The sequence below is a fragment of the Sceloporus occidentalis genome, unplaced genomic scaffold (genome assembly GCF_023333645.1).
Source record: "Sceloporus occidentalis isolate IW3139 unplaced genomic scaffold, rSceOcc1.0.p SCAF_209, whole genome shotgun sequence".
Lineage (NCBI taxonomy): Eukaryota > Metazoa > Chordata > Lepidosauria > Squamata > Phrynosomatidae > Sceloporus > Sceloporus occidentalis.
In genome coordinates, this window is record NW_028317189.1 from 973,869 (window position 1) to 994,771 (window position 20,903).

Below are 20,903 nucleotides of genomic sequence, written 5' to 3' on the forward strand. Positions count from 1 at the left end.
GGGATATGTAAACAGCGCAGGGTGAGGAGATGGCTGAGTCGGCAAAATTAATGGAAGTGGGGAAAACAGGGGTTTCAAAGCCGAAATCTGCTCAGTGCTTCGCAGACGAATCTCTGGGGTAGAATTCAGCCAGGGTGCTCTGTGGAATTCTCTTGAGCATCTCTTTGGGGAAGATTCGAAGGAGCTGCCACCCAATATCAAGTGTCTCGTACACCGTGCGATTGTCATAGGGACCTGGGGGGGAAAGAAAGGATCTCTGAGAAATGTGCGTGGAACATGATAGAAATAAGATACATATACGGAAAGATTTCTTGTACATCCTATACATACCTTATAGAGAGACACGAGATGTAATGCAGAACAATCCAAAAGTGGTTAAAGACTGCATTGGCTTCAAGAATTATAATAAATAATAATGGAAAAAGGCACATATTGGACATAGAGTGCCACCTAGAGTCCATACCGACACATATAGATTGCCTACACTGAAAGTAATGAAGGTGTTAATTCTGGGCCACGTCAGAACCCCCTGGTGCCCTTGCTGCTCCCATCCATGTGTACCAAAGCTGCTATTATCCCTTAACGAGCCGCTGGTTGTCAAGGCAACTGACGGCCACCCACACATACACATCCCCCATGTGACAGTCCTGTGCAAGCTATTTAAAGGAGGGCTGAACAGCAGGGTCTGTACAGATAACGGGTGACTGCGCTGAACCACCCGCTGCCACCCTGCTGCCAACCGCTTAACGGCTTCGCTGCCACGGAGATGATGTCAGCAAACAGAGCATTTTTTTATGAGTTTACGAGAACCGATATAGAATATCTGCATCACTGCTGGCATTCTGTGCCATTTCTCCAAAAAAATCATTACCTGACTTTTACACGATAATCCTACACAAAAACTGCAAATTTTATATAAGGAGAACTGAAAGCGAGCCGTAAAGATCGATACATAGGATGATTTAATTCTAATATATATATATTTACTCACAAAGTCCATTGGACACCATTCCAGATTTAAAGACCTGGAGTGCTGACCATCTTTTGAAAGTGCTTTATATAGATAGATATATATATATATATATATATATATATATAGATATATAAAAAAAATCTGCTCGATCCAGCATTGTCAGTTGGCTTTATGCAGATCAGTTTAGTTCCATATGAATGGATATTATATATATATATATATATATATATATATTATATTATATATATATGAGATTAAAATCTGATGTAGATTATCTTGGTAAAATTCTTTAACAGTTATTGTCTTACAGGTAATTATTTTCAAGAATAAAAATGTATCCCTTCAGAAACGGTTGGCGATCAGACTTTTTATTATATTTACAGGAAAGACAGTATTGGTCACGATTACTATATAACAGGGGCGTCTAACATGCGGCCCGCGGGCCAAATGCGGCCTGCGGAACCTCGAGGTGCGGCCCGCGTGAGATCGCCAGCCAGGATCACAAGAGCCCTGCTGCTTACTTGTGGGAGGGTCTATTCTCTGCTCTAGTCCTGCCTCCTCTGTGGGGAGAACGAGGGAGGCCGCGCCCCCTGCTGAAGTCTGCGAGCGGCATCGAGAGCTGTAGAGCAGGTAAGGGGGTGGGGAAGATGGTGTGAATGAGTATGTCTGATTGAGGGAATGAATGAATTTGTGTGTGTGCGATAGCATGGATGTGTAAGTGCTGGAACCTAGGCATGATGGGACTGTGATTGCTGTTAGCAATCACCCTCCTATCATGCCAAGTCAGCCAGTACATGCTGAAACCTGGCTAGCTGCCCCCCTTGTGTATTGATGCTGCCAGCAGTATGGGGTCTGCACTTACAGCCACCCTGTACCAGCATGTATTGGCTGATTTGGGATGATAGGAGTGTGATTGCTAACAGCAATCACAGTCCCATCATGCCTAGGTTCCAGCATTTACTGGTTGCCTGGGTATAAAAAGAGTGTGTTTATTGTTAGCAATCACACTCCTATCATGCCAAGTCATATTGTTGTGTTACTTTTAATAAAAGTGTGGTTACACACTAAACTTGGACAAAAAATACAATGCCCAGCCAACCAGTACATGCTGGAATCTGGGTATGCCTGAGATTGCTGTTAACAATCATAATATATAATTTTTTTGTACAATTTTGGTGTGTAACTTACTTTTATTAAAAGTATGTGTGTGTGGGGGGGGTCACTTTCAGTTTCGGCTAAGTGAACCCTGAATTTTCGGTTTTGGTCCAGAATTTTCATTTTAGTGCATCCCTAAAATAAATAGAACTATCTCATTTTAACTTATCCAGAATCCTGAATTTGTAGGCCCAGAAATCAGTGAGAGGAAAAGTAAAGGTTTTGTGTCATTTACTTTATTTTAATCTGCATATTTTATTAAAGGCCATATTTTCTCTCAGTGAAAAATGAGTGCGGCCCGCGCACGTATACAATTCTGATGAAGTGGCCCACTGCAGAAAAAACTTGGACACCCCTGGATTATGCCCTTTGTACATGCGCCCCTTTTTCTTTGATTTTTTTACAGATATGATTCAATATGTAAATTGAATTTGTTGAAAAAAAATTGTTGGGTAAAAATCATGTTTTTTTTGGGGGGGTGAGGGGGGGCCCTTAACAGATTCTCGCACCCGGGCCCTGAGGCGTCTAGTTACGCCCCTGTTTCCAGGACAAGCAGCCCCTGCTATATAATAACTAACAGCTGTTGCATGTCCACATTAGGACAGTGAAGGGGCTTTGGTATATAGCCCCGTCTCCAAATACTCTAACATGATGGAAATCTAATAGTTTGGGTATTGAAAAGAAATAAACAGAACTGATTCAGAGACTACAAATGGTTCTATGACCAGGGTCACAATGCAAAGGAGGAATTCTGAAAAGAAAACCCAGGATCCTACTTCTAATATCACCATAATTCCAAATTACTGGTCTCCTGTTAATAGAATAACATGTCAAGTCTAAGAAATATAACTTATTTGAAAACAAACCCATTTTGGTCCTACTAACGGCAATCCAATACTATATTGATGTCTAAGGGGGTGATACAGGAGGCAGAATAAGATCCTGCTGGATGAGCAGCAGGGTTGAACATGATGGACTTGTGTCTGTGTTACTATGTCTCCTAAACAGCTAGAACAAATCACAATATTCACTGAGCATTTACATAGCTTAATGACAAAAAGTGCTGGCTATACCTGGTTGTGTCATTGCCTTCAGCCCTATATAGAAATTACTTTTTTTGTATATGGTATTTAATGGTGAAGTCACAAAGTGGACGGAGTAAAGGCTTGTCAAAGATTATGTTATCATTAGCTCACAGTCCCACCAGCACAAAGTATAGGTGTCCACAAACATGTCTGCAAAGTAATGTATTTCATAAGGCAAATGTACATTGCACCCGTATTTGCCCTCACCTTGAGCAATGAAATTTTTCTCAAATTTCTGCAGAAACTCCAGATACAGAAGGTCATCAGAGGTCAGAGCTTCTTCTCCCACCACAGCCTTCATGGCTTGCACATCCTTCCCGATGGCGTAACAGGCGTACTTTGGGGAAACAACAGTTATTTTAATGAACAGCGTCCATTCTACGCACGGAACAATACACGGACGCTGCCAAGTATACATGATTCACCGCATAACAGAGCTGAATTCATTTCACAATATTGTGGTCCGGCTGTGGTCAGCCTCAGGGGTGACCAGGGGAACACAATAAATGCAGACTTGAGGAAGGTACTGGTTATATCTGCTGCTAATGAGTAATATCACTGGATTATTGTATGCAGAACTGACACTTTACCAATTTCATACACATATACATATATATATATATACATATACTATAATCAGCCTCTCTTAAACGGTATTGGTAATTGATATGTCATTGGTTATATTACACACCTTCTTATTGCATCATTCTTGTGATCATGTATATAAACGCTATACAGGAATCACAGGGTGCGAGTAGGCAGAATCCTGGCCCAGCCAACCAAGCAGCCTCTAGGGTGGGTGGCGGGGGTAGGTGAGTCAGCCGCGATCATGCAGCATTTTAAGGGTTTTGGGGGGGGGGGGGGGGAGCAATAATATTCTAAAAGATTAACATCATGAAGCGTTTGAAATCAAATTAGATACTTATACACCAAAAAGAGACTTTGTAAACCTGAAATTCCCTTGGGCAGATAAATTAAAACCACTGTATTACCTAACACTTGTAACATTTAATCTGCAGGAGGGGCTGACCAATACATTTTTTCCCTTTTAATTGCTAGCTCAAGTTCATCCACATGTCACTATAATGGACCATAGGATTCAGATTTGCTGAAAGGGTCTGTAACAGACGTGGCTTGCGCTGCGCATTGCCATTGTCAGGCCTACTCTCGATCTCATGTTCATTTTCTGGGTTGGAATGACTTGCATGACATTTGGTCTTTGGGACCTTTATCAAGAATACACTCCTTATTCTTAACCCCTTAAGGGCAATGGGTTGTCCTTAAACCCATTAAAAACACTGCATTGTGAGCCTGTATACTTTGTCATGAAGGGGTTAACAAAGCTCCCCAGATGCACCTTGGAGCACCGATATCATGTCTGTCGGCAGCTCCTGAATATAGGGGCAGAGAAAAGTTTTCTGAAGCCTTACAAAGCTTGCAGAGTAGCATGTGGTTTATTAACCATGATAGGACTTCATTATACTTGTATCAAGTGACATTTATAGAACTCACCAGCTGGTTGGACACATCTGAATGATCTTTTCGGGTCATGCCTTCACCAATGGCCGACTTCATCAGACGGGACAGAGATGGCAGCACGTTTATGGGGGGATAGATCTGAAGGAAACATGCGAGGATGACCCAATTTGCTTATAAATAGCCGAGGGATAAGGTGGCGAAATCAAGAAACATCTTAGCACCTCACCTGTCTGTTGTGCAGCTGCCTGTCCACGTAGATCTGCCCTTCAGTAATGTACCCCCGTCAAGTCAGGGATGGGGTGAGTGATGTCTATCAAATGAGCAAACACTCAGTAGTAAGCACTTACACAGGTATTTCCCATTCCCACCCATTGCCCCAGTTTACGCCAACACTGCTGTAACTTTGTAATTTACTAAAATGCTACACCCCTAGGGCTATTGTACCTCACCGACATCCGTGCACCGAAGAAACACTCACCGTCATTGGGCATGGTGAGAATAGGGATCTGGGTAATTGAGCCGTTTCTACCCTCCACACGCCCAGCCCGCTCATAGATTGTGGCCAAATCGGTGTACATGTAACCCGGGAAGCCTCTTCGGCCAGGGACCTCTTCTCTGGCAGCGGATACCTTATTGAACGAGAGCATCAGTTAGAGCATATAGGTGCAGATATAAACTGCAAGTTTCACACTGACTTGAAAAATAAATGGGGTACAAAAGGTATTAAACTAGAACAAAGAAGACAATTCTACTGTCAAAAGAGAGGACAACACAGTTTAAACGGAAGCTTTAACTATACTTCTAGTACTGGCAACAATAACAGGCCACTGATTTGTTTCTTTGCCAATTATGTCTAAAGGGGGTGTTTGAGAAAACAATCGCAATACTAATCCATTACTTTGTCATATTCTATCTGGATTGTGGCTACTGCCTTCTCTACTGAACATTGACAGACATTTTCTCTGCCCATCGCTCATCATCATCTGCACCCTCACTCTCTTGGTTCCCTTTATGCTCCAGAATTAAATTCTCTGCACCCCGTATATCTCCACTTGTATCCAAACACTCTAACCACGCTATCTGTTCCTCCCATGACTTATATCTCTCTTGCACCGCTATTATCTCGTCCCACTTGCGGATTTCACGCATGCTGGAATTTTCTTCCGCTGTCCTGTGAGACATTCTCCAACTCTTATTTTTAGTTGCCCACTCATTCCGAGAGGCAACCTACCCTAAACTAGCACTCCAAAGAATCCATCCACCATGCTCACCAGCAAGATGAACACAGTTCTCCATATCAGCCTCACCACAATCAACTCATACTCGCCCAAGCACTCATCTCCTATGGCCTCGCTTGGCCCTCCACCACTGAATAGATTGTAAGCTGTAAGGGCAGGACCATCTTCTGCTTCTCTACCAGTAAGGTTTAATTGTCATGTTATTGTCATTTTAAAATGGTCTTTTTTTTTTTTTATACTTTCTCTGTTGGCACTATATGAACAAATGTATTGAGCAGAACATTTAAACTCAACAGGGCTTAATTTATTTAAAGTGATTGAAAAGTTTTAAAAGTGGTCTTATTACCATAGCAACAGATAATGCATAATTAAGTTTGCAAGTTTTTCATATCAATCTTTTATTAAGTCAATAGAAATCAGCAATACCTCTCGCAAAGCTTCAGCGTACGAGCTCATGTCGGTCAGGATGACCAGGACGTGCTTCTCACACTGATAAGCGAGGAACTCGGCGGAGGTGAGAGCGAGACGCGGGGTGATGATACGCTCGATACTGCAAACAAAACACGTGGTCAACAACATGTTCCCCAAAGTCTAACCGCTACACCAGTTCTAGAATCACACGCGCCTAGAACTTTTCAAAGAAAACTGTACTTGGGGACTTACGTGGGGTCATTCGCCAGGTTCAGGAAAAGACACACGTTGTCCATTGAACCATTCTCTTCAAAATCTGATTTGAAGAAGCGGGCAGTCTCCATATTTACCTGGATACAAAGGGAAAAGGAGCCATGAGAGAAACAGAAGAAAAGAGAGCAAAAGAAAACCGTGGAAAGGATACAACTTGACCACAAGATCATCAAAGGAGATACACGAACATAACAGACAACCAACACAGGAAGGTGACACGGACATTTAAAAAGAAGCTTCCATTTTTTTAATAAGCTACATATTTGGGCATTATACATCCATTGAATGTCCTTCAGTAGAATATCCAGTAGACTACCGACACCCCCTATACAAGCATTAGATACTCACCCCCATGGCGGCAAAAACTATAGCAAAGTTATCCTCAGAGTAATCCATGACATCCTTGGACTTCTTCACCAGACCAGCTTGGCGACAGATTTGTGCTGCAATCTGATAATCAGGTTTGGTAAACATGAAAATAGGTGAAAAGCTGTATTTTGGTCATATTAATAACAGACCCATGATAGCTATTCAGACACGTGAGCGCTTTCCTCACCCAGCAGCCTTGTTATTAGGTTATTCATTGCCTGCTCAGTTGCAGTTACCCTGTGTTACATGGCACACTTTGCTCTCATAGCCTTACGATCTATAGATATAACTATCCCGTATTAACACTGTTAAACACGCTGTCAATAATCTTGAATGCCTCTTATCATCCGCATCTTAGAAACTGGACATTGCGAGTCTTATAACAAGAAACTCACCTCATTGTGGGGCAGACCAGCAGCAGAGAAGATTGGGATTTTCTGTCCGCGAGCAATGCTGTTCATACCGTCTATGGCAGAGATGCCAGTTTGGATCATCTCTTCTGGGTAGATACGGCACTGGGGGTTAATGGGCTGCCCTAAAGTAAGATGAGCAAGAAATGAGGAATGGAGTCATCAACGGCAGATAGCAGAAACGGTTCACACTTCAAAAATACAGCTGTGGTACCAGAAAGTATTATATCCGCAGTAACTAATCATATAGGTGCATTTATAGAAGGGATACATATACGTCGACAGAAGTCATCTTCAAACTGGCCCAATATATACGAATGTAGTGAAAGAAGGATTTTTGACTAATCGGCTAGATATGTATTGAGCCAAGTACCATACTTAACCCCTTCAATTCCAGGGGTTTTTGGTACCGCAAAGCCTGGAGAATTTTTGCGCTATGTCGGTTCAGCGATTATTCTCTTTTCCTGTGAATAGTGTACCCATGTAAACTATATATTGTTTTTTCAAGGAGAGATAGAGCTTTCTTTTGATACCATAGTTGGATGATTAGCTTAAAATTTAGAAATTTAGTAAAAAGTAGCGAAAATTCCCTCTGAATCCTCACAAAATTAGGTAAAGTGATGGAAAATCCCCTCCAAGTTAATCAATTCACGCGTCCTGATTTCAGAAATACCCAATTTATATAGATTTTCCATACTTTCCCAGCACCAGGGAACATACTATAAGGTATACATTTTTTGTATAATTTTTATGCCTATGGCTTAACGGGTTTGGGGGTTGTGAACGGGAGCAGGAGGGTTATACTGGCTAGATGTTATGCTAGGGCAATGGGATGTGAGGTTTTTTAATTTTTTTTATTATCTTTTTTATATATATATATATTTTTTTTATTTTATTTTATTTTTTTGGTATTTTTTATATATATATATATATATATATATATATATATTATTTTTTTTATTTTTATTTTTTTCACATCACAGCTCACATTATTATTTTTTTAATTATTATTTATATTTTAATGATTTTTTTATTATTATTTTTTAAATGAATTAACGTTTTTTTTTTCCCCTTCACTGTTTTAGGATGGGAGGGGGGGTGAGAGACATGGTTTCTCACTCCCCTCCCCGCGATCCCCCTGCACGATCACACTGAGATCTCTATGCAGGTCCTCACAGACGTGCATAGAGATCCCAGCGTCTGTGCCTCATCGGAGGGCAGCAGTGACACAACCCGGAAGGGAATGCCCGATCGGCCAGTTTGAAACGGAACAGCTTTCCGGCTTTCATGCTGTTACATCAGATGGGACAGCAGAAAGCCGGTGATGCCGGCTTCTGCTGTCAGTGGGGAGTCCAGGCTGTCAAACGACAGTCTGATCTCACATGCAGCAGCGGGGGATGTGTCCCTGACGCTGCAAGAAGGGCTGGACGTACCGGGACGTCCATAGGGGTTTCTTAATAGGCGTTTTTTTGGAACAATCTACATGATACAGAGAATTATGTATTTGTGGTTTTAACTCCCTCACTTCACTATACACTGTGATGTTTCTCCAGCAAGAAAGGCTTAACTGGACCTGTATAATGTATAGCCCAATGGGCGAGGAGACGATGAAGAACTCATTAACTATGTATTTTAAAGGCCCTGTCAAGCTCTTTCTGTAGCAGATGCTCACTGGAGTTGGCTCTTCATAATGTAAAGTGAATTTAAGGCATTGAAACCACAATGCTCCCCACAACACTCCCGTTAGAGAATAAATCACAGAGGTCCTCACATACCCATGATGTCCAGATAATCCTCAGCCAGGACAGAAGGTCCTCTGTCGATGGGCTTTCCTGAGCCGTTAAAAACACGGCCTGAAAAATGACAGGAGGATATAGGTTTTATGATTCAGGAGGTGTGGCAGTCTATTAAGTCTTCTGGCAACAAATAGATATTATACATATTTCACAATTGGATATGTTCTAAAATTCTACATACCCAGCATGTCCTCCGAGACCGGGGTCCTCAAAATATCCCCAGAGAATTCACAGGAGGTTTTCTTGGCATCAATACCAGAGGTGCCCTCAAACACCTGAAAAACAAGAGACACTGTGTACAAGCTACAGCGAACTGTGAGAAAAAAATTCGGAATTAAGGATGGGTCAAGTTTTAAAATTATATTTAAAATACAATACAGTACACAGTGGAGTGGCTCTCCATTAAAGGAACTACTTATTTTGATGAAAATGTGCTGAAAATTGTATTATTTTTTTTTTGAAGGATGCATCTTAAACATTACCATATCATGTATATATAATTGCATATCATTTATTTTTTAATGGCTGTGTTAGGATACATACACATACAGACTTCCTCTAGAAATGAAGTGCACTGGTCACAAATTGACTCGGACCACTCTCCCATCGACTAAGGTGTCGTCGTGTGGTGGTGCACTCATCCTAGCAAGCAGCGGAATGCTACTGGTGATCGCTTTCCCGCTTTGGACTATTAATTATACAGAGTGCCTATGTGACCCCGGCTTACCTGTACCACGGCTTTGGATCCGCTGACCTCCAGCACCTGCCCGCTCCGCTTTGTACCATCTGGCAGAGTGAGGTGAACAATCTCAGAGTACCTAGGGAACTAAGACACGGCATGTCAACTAAATGTATCACACGTCACAGAAGGTGCAAAACACAACTCATTATTTAGTGAATAATTCCCACAGTGCACAATATGTAAACGGACTGCGCATAAGACTTAATGTTAATAACAGCATGATATCCACTGTGGAACCGATTACCTTGACATTGTCCAAAATAACAAGGGGCCCATTCACGCCAGACACTGTCCGGTAGGCTGCAAAAGGACAAAGCAAATGGTTATTGAAAGAAATGGAGTACAGCCAACGCTTTAACTGTCATTAAATAAAATATATATTTATATATGGAATCAAAGGGCCTTCTGATACTCTAATATTAAGTTCCAAAAACAATTATACATGTAATCTTCATAAAGTCTTCGTAAACATATAAAAAGATCCTGTTGCAACTAGGTACCAGCTGTATTTAGCAATGCTTAGAGACGCGCTGTCCACCATGCTTGTGTTCTACTAATTATGAATTAACTGAAATAATCTATTATCCCCGTAGCAGTAGATTTGCGTATTAAGCCCCAATAAATATTTAATCCATTCTCCTAGACCAATGTATTAGAGTATTTCATGCTCTCACTTACAGACACGACTGCAGCGTGCGATCGAACAACAATCGCGTGCAATGGGGTGTATTTTCAGAAGAACGCACAAGAGAGGTGAAAAATATGTTGAGAATGCCACACGTCCCTGTGATGTGCGCGGCAACACATGGCAAAAGTACAAGCCGGAGCCGCTGGACCTAATAAGTGCGTTATTTGCTTTAAAACCAGAGAAAAATCTTAAAACAATCCTAAAAACCCTAATAAAACATTAAAGGGGCAGTCCAACGTCCCTGACAGCCATACTATAGGAGAATGTGTATTAATGTATTCTTCTAAAATGAAGAAACACTTAGCTGCATTGCCCCCTTTAAACCATACAAAGTTAGATGCCAGCAAAACAATTCTAGAAGTCACAATCCACTGCCCTTTTTAACAAGGTGATAATGGGAATCAAGGAAGAAAAAAAAATACTTTAAGGGAGCTTTGCCCAGAAAATGCTTTTGCTGAAGTGGGTACTAAATGGAAAATGTTGGCATAAGGGGGGGTAAGTGAGAAAAACCTGGCATGATTCATGCAAGGCGTTGAGAAACCCTGTGATTATGCAGTTTCCATATTGCATGATGTCTTCTGTTAACCCACAGCCTGCCAACGACCTCTGGGGACGCGTCGAAACATCTATATGACCGGCATCTGCCTGAAAATCATTTGTTAATGGCTAGCATTAAAGCCCGCACTGGGCGATGCATTGCTTTGTTACAACAACCTCTGCTGTTCTGATGATCATTCCATCTGAAGAGACTTCCATGTGAAGAGACCTCTGAGGTCCAGGGACGCCTAGCAAGCGACATTTCTTATGGACGTACCTACAATCCCCTCCCCAGGTTCTCAAGGCATACATCCAAAAGCCGTACTGAGACACCGCGCACACACACACACACATACATACATACATACACACACATACACACACACACATACACACAGTTATCTGGGCATTTGGGAATGACGGTACATCAAGGGGCGAATTCATAGGCCACTATTAAGAATTTTTCAATCAACTATTTGCTCTCAAGTCAAAGTGCAGCTAAAGCTTCATTGGGGTCCCTTAAAACGGTTACATCGTCCAAGCTGTATAAAGGATAACCACTTGGTGTTCCATACTAGTTCACACTTCTGTATATAATAAAACCGGAAACGCTTAACACTAGGGTTAAGCTAGAAATCTAACCCGGTTGAGATGCTTCCTCTTCTGTTCGAAATTTTTCCAGGAAATAGATGGTCATGGGACACTGAAAAATGCAGCCAAATGTGGAACTACACCAAGACGGTGGTTGCTAAGTGGAACAGCCTTCCAGCAGAAGTGGTAAAGGCCAACAGAAAAGCTAAAGGACGCATAAGGATAGGCTAAGACAAGAGCAAGGGATTAAGTAGGATTTGATGTTCTACATCTGGGAGAATTTATCAGCAGATAAGACTTTTCTTTTGATGGAAGATACCTCACATTCACATAATAAAGCCAGTGCTCAGCAACTCCGTCAGTTGAGTTTGGAGGTGGCCTGAGGTGAGCTTCATCATTTCATCTCACCAAGTTACATATAAATATCAAGAACGGCCCAGCTGGCGCCGAATAATGGATCACTATATTGGTCATATAGTTGCGATAGCTCCGCATATTAACTATACATTATACAGGGACCAACGTTTATTCCTGCGTTGTGCAAAGTAAAAAAAAAAAAAGGTAACCCCCCCCCAACCAATTATGATGTATGGAATATATGCATATTTATTAATATACCGTTTACAGTAACATCAGTTTCCTTGATACCGTACTACGTTGCACAGCTGCCATGCTTGGACGTATTACAATTTTATATACCGAGTATAACAGAAACCTGTACTAGGTACGCGAGAAAGGCCAGACATTTTATCAGGGGATCGCGCTGCTCAGACCACCAAACGATGGCTGCTGGGTTTTTGTGCACAGCTGCGTGTTCGCTGCACTATTCACTATAGAATTGAGTAGGGAGCTTTAATATACTAACATAAAACCCCACAAATAAAAAAAAATATAAAATAAATAAATACAGGATTGGCACTTTATTGCTACAGCTTATATTATTAGTTATTGTTTTATATAGCACCATCATATTCCGTAGCGCTGTACAATGGACATGGCAAGTAGTATATAGCATAACAGGCGGGGGGGGGGCTGCTCAAACGAGCTTATATCACAGCCAATGACCTCTTTCTAAGGGTTAGCTGGGTTGCAGTAAATAGATTGTAAGCTCACGAGACTAGGACCCTCTCATCTTTCTGTACCATTATGTCTCATTTGGATTACTAGTAGTGTAATTTTTTTCCTCCCCATTGTAAAAGTTCTATGGAATCTGCTGGTGATCCAGTTGTTTGGGGCGCATGCCCTACATTACTGTTCCTCAAGGGGTTAACACCCCATCTCCTTCAGGCAGGGTACGTCAGTCTCAGGGGCTACAGTACCTGTTGGAGATCCTTGGATCAAAGCACAGCGACATACAACCAGGGAGATTGTTTAGGAAAGATGGATCAGCGGGATCTGCATTAATGCAATAAGCGTCTGCTCTCCATGAACGTAGAGATAATAAACATTTTGCAAACGCATTTTAAATGCATTATTATTAAATATTTACCTGAACTTTGGGTACCAGGTGCTGCCAGTTACAGGAGTTAAACATTTTCAGGTAAAAGCTCTTCACTTACGTATCTAGATTGTAAGCTCTTGGAGCAGAGCTCTTCTTACCTGTTTCTGTAGGCCATACTGTTATGTTATATAGTACTCGTTAAGTCCTGTCTACCCATTGTACTGTGCTACGGAATACGATATATAAAACAACAAATAATAATATCTGTCAAAGTGGCCATTGCATGGTAGAAGGGAACATTGGCGGACTATATAGTATCGTTCCTGAATGTTGGGTATACTGTGTAAGGAATTAGTACTGTCACAAAACCCTATCTAGTGACAAAAGCCACCGTTTGCAGATATACAGAATTCTGAATTAGCTGCCCCAGACCGGCTGGGGGGACAGTTTTATCTGAAAAGCCCCGGGAGCTTCCAGGATACACAGACCGGCTACATTTTTGTCTTTGTTTACAAACCAGTGATGCCGGCACGATGAGGGGAGAAACCCGAAATCGCAGAGCAGGCACTCATCTTACACGCCATCCAAATTATACAGATAAGAAAATGGATATATCTGTATCAGCTCAAAAGAAAAACGGCCTGCAGAATAAGATTTAAAGCGCCATAATATATTGGGTCCTCAGGGGATCTCGGCTTCAGAGGGGATTGATGGTAAACAGCACAATGGACCACAAAATGATAGTAAAGTCTATCACAATATCATTGATTTACTTCCCTAAGAAAGGCTGCTGGTGAGATTTGGACGCCGGTTCGTGAGAAAGATTCTGTATTCGGAGTGCGGTTTGTGACGCGCTGCGCGTGGGCTCTGTGTATCAGAGAAAGTTACAGAGTTATCTGCAGACGCCTCAGGATGCTTTGAAATGTAACCCGCTACGATGACTCCCAGGGGGAGAACAAAGCGATTGATATGAAACGCGGCTCTGTCGCTCATCACGGGGCATTTTGCCGCTGCAGAGGCTACTGAGCCGGTTGCCGAGTGCCATGAGCCAGACCTCAAGCTGGCAACTCTACCCAGCACTTTAGCATTACTCCCTTCCGGACCAGCTGGGCCGAGCCAGGCCCTGACCTCGAGCTCATCCTATCTATCGTAACTGACCACAGCAATGAACCGTCATCTGAAAGCCTACGGGGGTCACAGCGAAGAAGAGTCTTTTACATATTGTTTCATATGGAGGTTGTAACAAGCTTTCAATGCATATATATATATATATATATATATATTATACATACACATATAAGTATATATATAGCTATACATACAAATACATACACTCACACACAGAGCAATAATGCAGTGAAAGGGGATTTTAGAGAGAGCTACCATAAAAAGAATATTATTTTGTATTAAATGACAATTCTGGTATAAATCTTAAAACTTTTCCCAGCTTGGTCTATGATACGGCTAAAACAACCGTGAGACATATGAGAAAAGACCGGACTTACTTTTTACCCTAATCTAATGCCAGAAAGCTTTTCATACAGATCAAATAATGACTCTTAATTTTGCTAGATTTTGATAGTTTTATTAGGAAACACATTAGGGAAGATTTTTCTGGGGCTGATTTGCTGGAATCCAGAGCTACATAATAGCACAATACTGAAACTCAAAGCTGAGCAATAATGTGACAAGCCAGTATGTCACATGATAGGAAGTCACATGACCTAGTCTGTCACATGACCCCTTGAGGCCCACAATGAATTACACCTTAAGCCTTTTCAATGAAGTCCTATCCTGAAACGAAGTGATGCACTCTTAATAATATGTTCTGTAAAGGTGAGCCCGTACGCCGAGCAGAAAACATGAACCGAGAGATCAACGCCTGCGGCAGCCGCTGGGACCGGCATACACCGGTACGCTCCATCAGTATCCACTCCAACAACCACCCGGTGACACATTTACACAACAAACTACCTGATACTTTGTGTTGTGACTCTAAATACACAGAGAAAGACAAAGCCTGGGGGTATGAAAGAGTGACGGGGCCTTCCAATGGAACTTCAACGCGATATATATATATATTTAAAAACACATATCACACACATATATGTATTATATTTGACTGCGAGCGTAGCCTAATTATATGAGTGGACTCTAATGTAATATATAATATAGATATATATATTATGAGCAGATCCTAACGTATTACATTTTATTATGTATTATATATACACACACCATTATACAACACAATACAATATATGAGCGGACTAATACATTCTAGTTTTGTCAGACCCTAAGAATGCATGTACTGTAAGAAGTGTTGAGGAAATAGCTCTCCCTCTCATATATATACGCATGTGATAACGTCACAAGCGTACAGATTAAAGACAGTTTGCACAAACAAGAATGTGTATGTTTATATAATATACACACATACTATTTACTACATATTTATCGGTATATATCAGAATAAATATAACATATTCACGTCACAGATAAGTAAACACAGCCAAGACATTGTTAAATGAAATGACAGCGGCTGACAGAGCTGTCATCACAACATACAGGTGAGGATATAACAGACATGTCCCCCCACTTACTCAGCCTAGGCTGCGACAGATAGTTCCTGGTAACAGCCTGTACATGCTCCCGGGCAGCCGGGCCGGAGGGGTTCCCTGGACCGGCCCTGTTCCCAGCACCGGTATCTACTCCGCGCATCACCCTGACGGCCATCTTCTCTGCAGTGGCTACTGTACCTTGTGACCGTCGCAGCACGTCTTCTTATAAATTCAGTGACGCCATCACGCAAGGGGCATGCAAACGTGCAAGGCGACTGAGCCGGAAGAAGGGAATTGTGCACAGTTTTAGCGCCATCTTGGAATATCCTCAGAGGGGCTTCGCTGTTTCCGTGCTTAAAAATAAAAAAACGATTCATTTCGTTTTGCGAGAGCAGACCGCGTCTCGCGTGTCTTCAATAGAATGCAACTCCAAAAGGGTTTTTCTTTACGCTAAATGCTTTTAAAGTACTTATCCAGGGACTTTAGCGCAAAATGCTTGCGTAAGCATCATGGCTGCCCCCCTGCCTGCTGCTGTCCTTGGTGCTGAAGACTAAAATGATTCATGTTCGCGACACTTCACCGCACACTGGTGTATTTGTAGTAAATACAGACATAACCATCCTCAGGAGGCTCTAGGACTGGACAAAAATATCCCTTTTTAAGTTATTTTATGGGTTTTCCCAAAAAATATTATGACCTTTTAAGGGCAATGACTAATTTGGACCACAGTCTGTTCGTCTTCGGTACATTGCTCAAAGCAAAACTTTCTTCTGCATGGAAGCCATGTCTGTTTTAAATATGAATAAAATTTGAATAAATCTCGAGACAAAAAATAAAGGAACTTTATTAATAGCTGACAATTGCCAGTTAGAGTTATGGGGGCATGCTGCTTAGATGCCTCCCTTACAAAAAAATTACTGCAGTTTTTTATGAAGTAATACTGCAGTTTTTTGGACATGAAAAAACTGCAATACTGCACATTTACTGCAGTATTACTGCACATTTACTGCAGTTTTACTGCACATTTACTGCACTTTTTTTTTTATATTGCAAACCTACAGTTGTACTTCAATGTACTGCAGCTTTATTGCATTTGTACTTCCGTACAAAAATAACTGCAGTAAAACTGCAGTACAGTGAAGTACAAATGCAGTAAAACTGCAGTAAATGTGCAGTATTGCAGTTTTTTCATGTCCAAAAAACTCCAGTATTACTTCAGAAAAACTGCAGTAATTTTTTCGTAAAGGCTATATCGCAGGCATCTAAGCAGCTACAGACCCCCAACATATACTGCTGGAAAGGTGATCGAATAAAAAATAAATATTAAGTTAAAAAAGTAAAAATGTAAAAAAAAAAAAAGTAAAGAAATGATTTGGGGGTCTCTAAAGGCAGATAAATAAAGATCAAAATTGCCTAGAGACCCCCAAATTAAATTATCTAAACATAAACTAGTTTAACTTTGAAATCCTGATGAACTGTAAATGAACTGCAAATATTATTAAAATCAGCCATTTAGCCTGTGCGGTACGTGAGTAACGATCTCATCCCTGGAGCTCCTTGAATTTTTATAGCAAAACATATTTTTGCTGTAAAAGTGATTTTTTTTTCTACCTTTACCATAATTTCTTTGGGATTGTAAGGGGAAAGTATGGCGTGTGCTTCTGTGAGTGAATGGAGATATGAAAGGCGTGTGAATGGTCAGTAATTAGGGTTAAAGCCTTGACGTGGCATTACTGCTCACGTAGGAAGTTAAATTATGGCGCAACAAGTACACATTTGCAAAAACTAAACCCCATGGCGCATCAAATGAGGGGCTGCATGTGTTTCTAGTACAAACCTGGAGTGCGCAAGACACAAATGAACATGTCGCTATGGTTAGAAAAAACATATTTTCTAGCCAAAGCGACATATTCCATCATTATTTGTGCACTCAACTTTTGTCCTAGAAATACATATAGCCCCTCATTTGAAGCTCCAAAGGGTGTAGTTTCTTGAAATGTGTACTTCATGTACCCTAATTTAACTTCCCAGATGTCTAGACCACTCAGATCAGACCAGATCAGAGATGGCAGATTTGAAAATCTTGTTAAATTGTCTTAAAACATTTAGGGGCGATGCCTGCAATTAAACAGCTCTAGACAGCTGAGAAGTTAAATTATGGTACATAAAGTATACATTTGCAGGAACTACACCCCTTGGCGCATCAAATGAGGGGCTGCATGTATTCGTAGCACAAGACTGGAGTGCGCAAGACATAAATGAACTTGTCGCTTTTCATTTTTTTCTTTTTTTTTTTATAAGGGTGATATTCACTTATTTGTTGTGCACATCAGATTTGTGATACAAATACAAATAAGACCTCATTTGCTCCAACTGGGGATGTTGTTTCTAAAAATATATAGTTTTGTTGGCATAATTTAACGATCCAGGCAGCTAGAGCTGTTTAATTGACGGGAGCCATGCATTAAATGTAAAGATGTCTTTTGTGATAGTCTAGTAAATTGAATTTTTAGCAATAAAATATTAGAAAAACACAGTCTACTCTTCTCAATTCCAGTTTATTTTAGAGCAGTTACCTGCTACAAACATTTAGCAACACAGGTTTTGATATTAGAGTAATAACATTACAAACTAGTTTTTATTGAGTCGGAAGTGAAAAAATACACTTTTTTCCCATTTTTGGCTTTTTTTATGCAAACCTAATGAGACATACACATATAACAATGGTTATATTTGGAATCAGCTGGGTGTGCTGAAAAAAACAATATATGGTTTGTATAGTTTATCCCCAAGAAATGTACTTCTAAGCGCGTTTAAACGTGAGATGCACCAAAATGCCGAAAACCAGCTTAGCACCAGGGTGGGAAATGGCTTATCTGCCCTCGAAAAATCAATATGTAATTCATGTGGGTGCATGGAAAGTTTAAAATGAGTTAATTTAGCTAGAATTTGGAATAATTATTCTGGTGAACTCCAACTTGATTTCTGCCTCTTTTAGTAAAATGTGCTAAAGCCAACCCTGGCGAGAATCATCCAAACTGCGCTCTGTTTGGGTGGTTTACTTAAAGGCTAGAAGGAGTCATTCACTAAAGTGTAGAACCTTGAGCCAGTGTTCTTGTTATGCTGAGCAAAAACATAGTGAATCATCTGAAGGTGTTATCAGCGATGGTCCACTGGATTATAGGCAACCATATTGGCCCACAAAGACGCCTACAAAGCAAGTTAGTGTAAGAATAGGATAGTGGAGGTTGCTGGGGGAAATATTCCCCACTGACAGATTATGTCACACCCCATATAATGTTAAAGGTAATGGACATCACAGCAAGAAGAGAACAAAGCAGAAGTCAGATTGAGGACTGGTCAATACAAGGCATAACAATTACTGCAAGAACAGTAGAGCACAAGCTGGGATAGAACCAGATATAACCATAAGAGTTACACTAACTAACGGGGGGAGAGAAATGCAGTAAAACTGGTTTAAGATCTAGATCAAGTTGTAGCATAAACCAAACACAGTAAATCCTGGAAAGGTTACAATAATCAGCTCGGGGACAGTGCTAGAGTTAAATACGCTACTAATATGGTGCATATCGGTCCATTGAGTAGCCATTCTTGAAATTCTAATAAAAAATATATATTTTTGTTATCATTACATACACCTGTATATTACATTACAAAAAAGCACTGCTTTGGACCACAAACATGGGTTCCACTCATGGTGACATCTACTCTTTTTTTTTTGAAGAGAAAGAAACGCTTCCTTCGCAAAAAAACATAGAACGTATTATACGGCCTTATTGTCTTAATTTCTATAGGCCTTTATAATATGCATAAATAACAAAGGGGTTAAAGAGGATTTAACATTTTCCCTAATTACGGTAGTTCTATTTCTGATTGTTGTTGATTGGTTCAAGCAGACTTTGTAAGGACTGTGGATGCGTAGAAGGGAGTTAATGTCAGGATAGGAAATCTATTATTGCCCCCATATGCCACATACTATATCCTCCCTCAGAATACATAGTCCATTAAACCAAATTATCTCCAGATTAAATTACACTGATTAAAAAGCAAAAAAAACACACAAGTTAAAGCCCTTAATAAATTAATTCAATTTCGCTCACACAGCTAACCTATGAGTAGACACCCCTATTGTTCCAAGCTTGTAGACCACCATGTAGATCTCCTGCTACCTATGCATAGACACCCCTATCGTTCCAAGCTTGCAGACCACCATGTAGATCTTCTGCTACCTATGAGTAGACACCCCTATCGTCCCAGGCTGGCAGACCACCATATAGATCTTCTGCTACCTGTGAGTAAACACCCCTATCGTCCCAAGCTTGCAGACCACCATGTAGATCTTCTGCTACCTATCAGTAGACACCCCTATCGTTCCAAGCTTGTAGACCACCATGTAGATATCCTGCCACCTATGGGTAGAGACCCCTATCGTTCCAAGCTTGTAGACCACCATCTAAATTGCCAAGGCTGAACTGGACTATATCTCTTTTTTCAACCTTCGTATCCAGCCATGAGGTCAGGTTACCAAGCACTCAGTAATTCAAACTTTTCTTTAATGTATAAACAATAGCCCATACCCTTAACACTCATCACGAGCAATGGTTACATTTTTCCATCAACATTTTTGTTCACACAACAAGTTGCGTTTGTGACATTTTTAACCCTATGTCACGACCGAGGTACGGGTTCTGGAACCGCGCTGCAGAATCGGCGCCTCCTGGTGGAGAGAGGACGCACTGCCACCAGGGCACAGGAGATACTAGCCGTTCACCACCGAGAGTATAGAGTAGCTGAAACACAGGAACAGAAAATAAAAAATAATGGTATCCAAAGGGTCAGGCAAAAGAGTAGTCGGGGTCACACGCAAAGTTCAGGGCAGGCAGCAAAACAACGGAGGTCAGGTTCAAGCAGGAGTCAATACCAGAGAGACAATACAGGATTCAGAACGCTAGTGTAAGCAAAAAGGCACTAACACAGGCAAGGTTGTAGTGCCAAATGAGGGTTTAAATATCCCTCCAACAATGCAGATTCTCCTACCCTCCTAATTAGGGGGAGGAGGAAAAGTTATATCTGTCACTTTAAGAGTGACATGAATATTCATGAATTAAGCCGTTCGCGCATGCTCACACGAAG

General features: G+C 41.0%; 1 protein-coding gene across 1 annotated transcript; it reads right to left on the reverse strand.

Annotated features, from left to right (window-relative positions):
* Positions 1-91: 91 nt before the first annotated feature.
* LOC149277599 (V-type proton ATPase subunit B, brain isoform-like) lies at positions 92-15,924 on the reverse strand. Its single transcript, XM_089502702.1, is given in 15 exon segments — positions 92-234; positions 3,421-3,550; positions 4,726-4,830; positions 4,919-4,972; positions 4,974-5,002; positions 5,171-5,321; positions 6,357-6,480; positions 6,594-6,691; positions 6,963-7,064; positions 7,379-7,518; positions 9,169-9,246; positions 9,371-9,464; positions 9,917-10,015; positions 10,176-10,231; positions 15,792-15,924. Coding segments are annotated over 15 exon segments (1,536 nt in total).
* Positions 15,925-20,903: the final 4,979 nt, after the last annotated feature.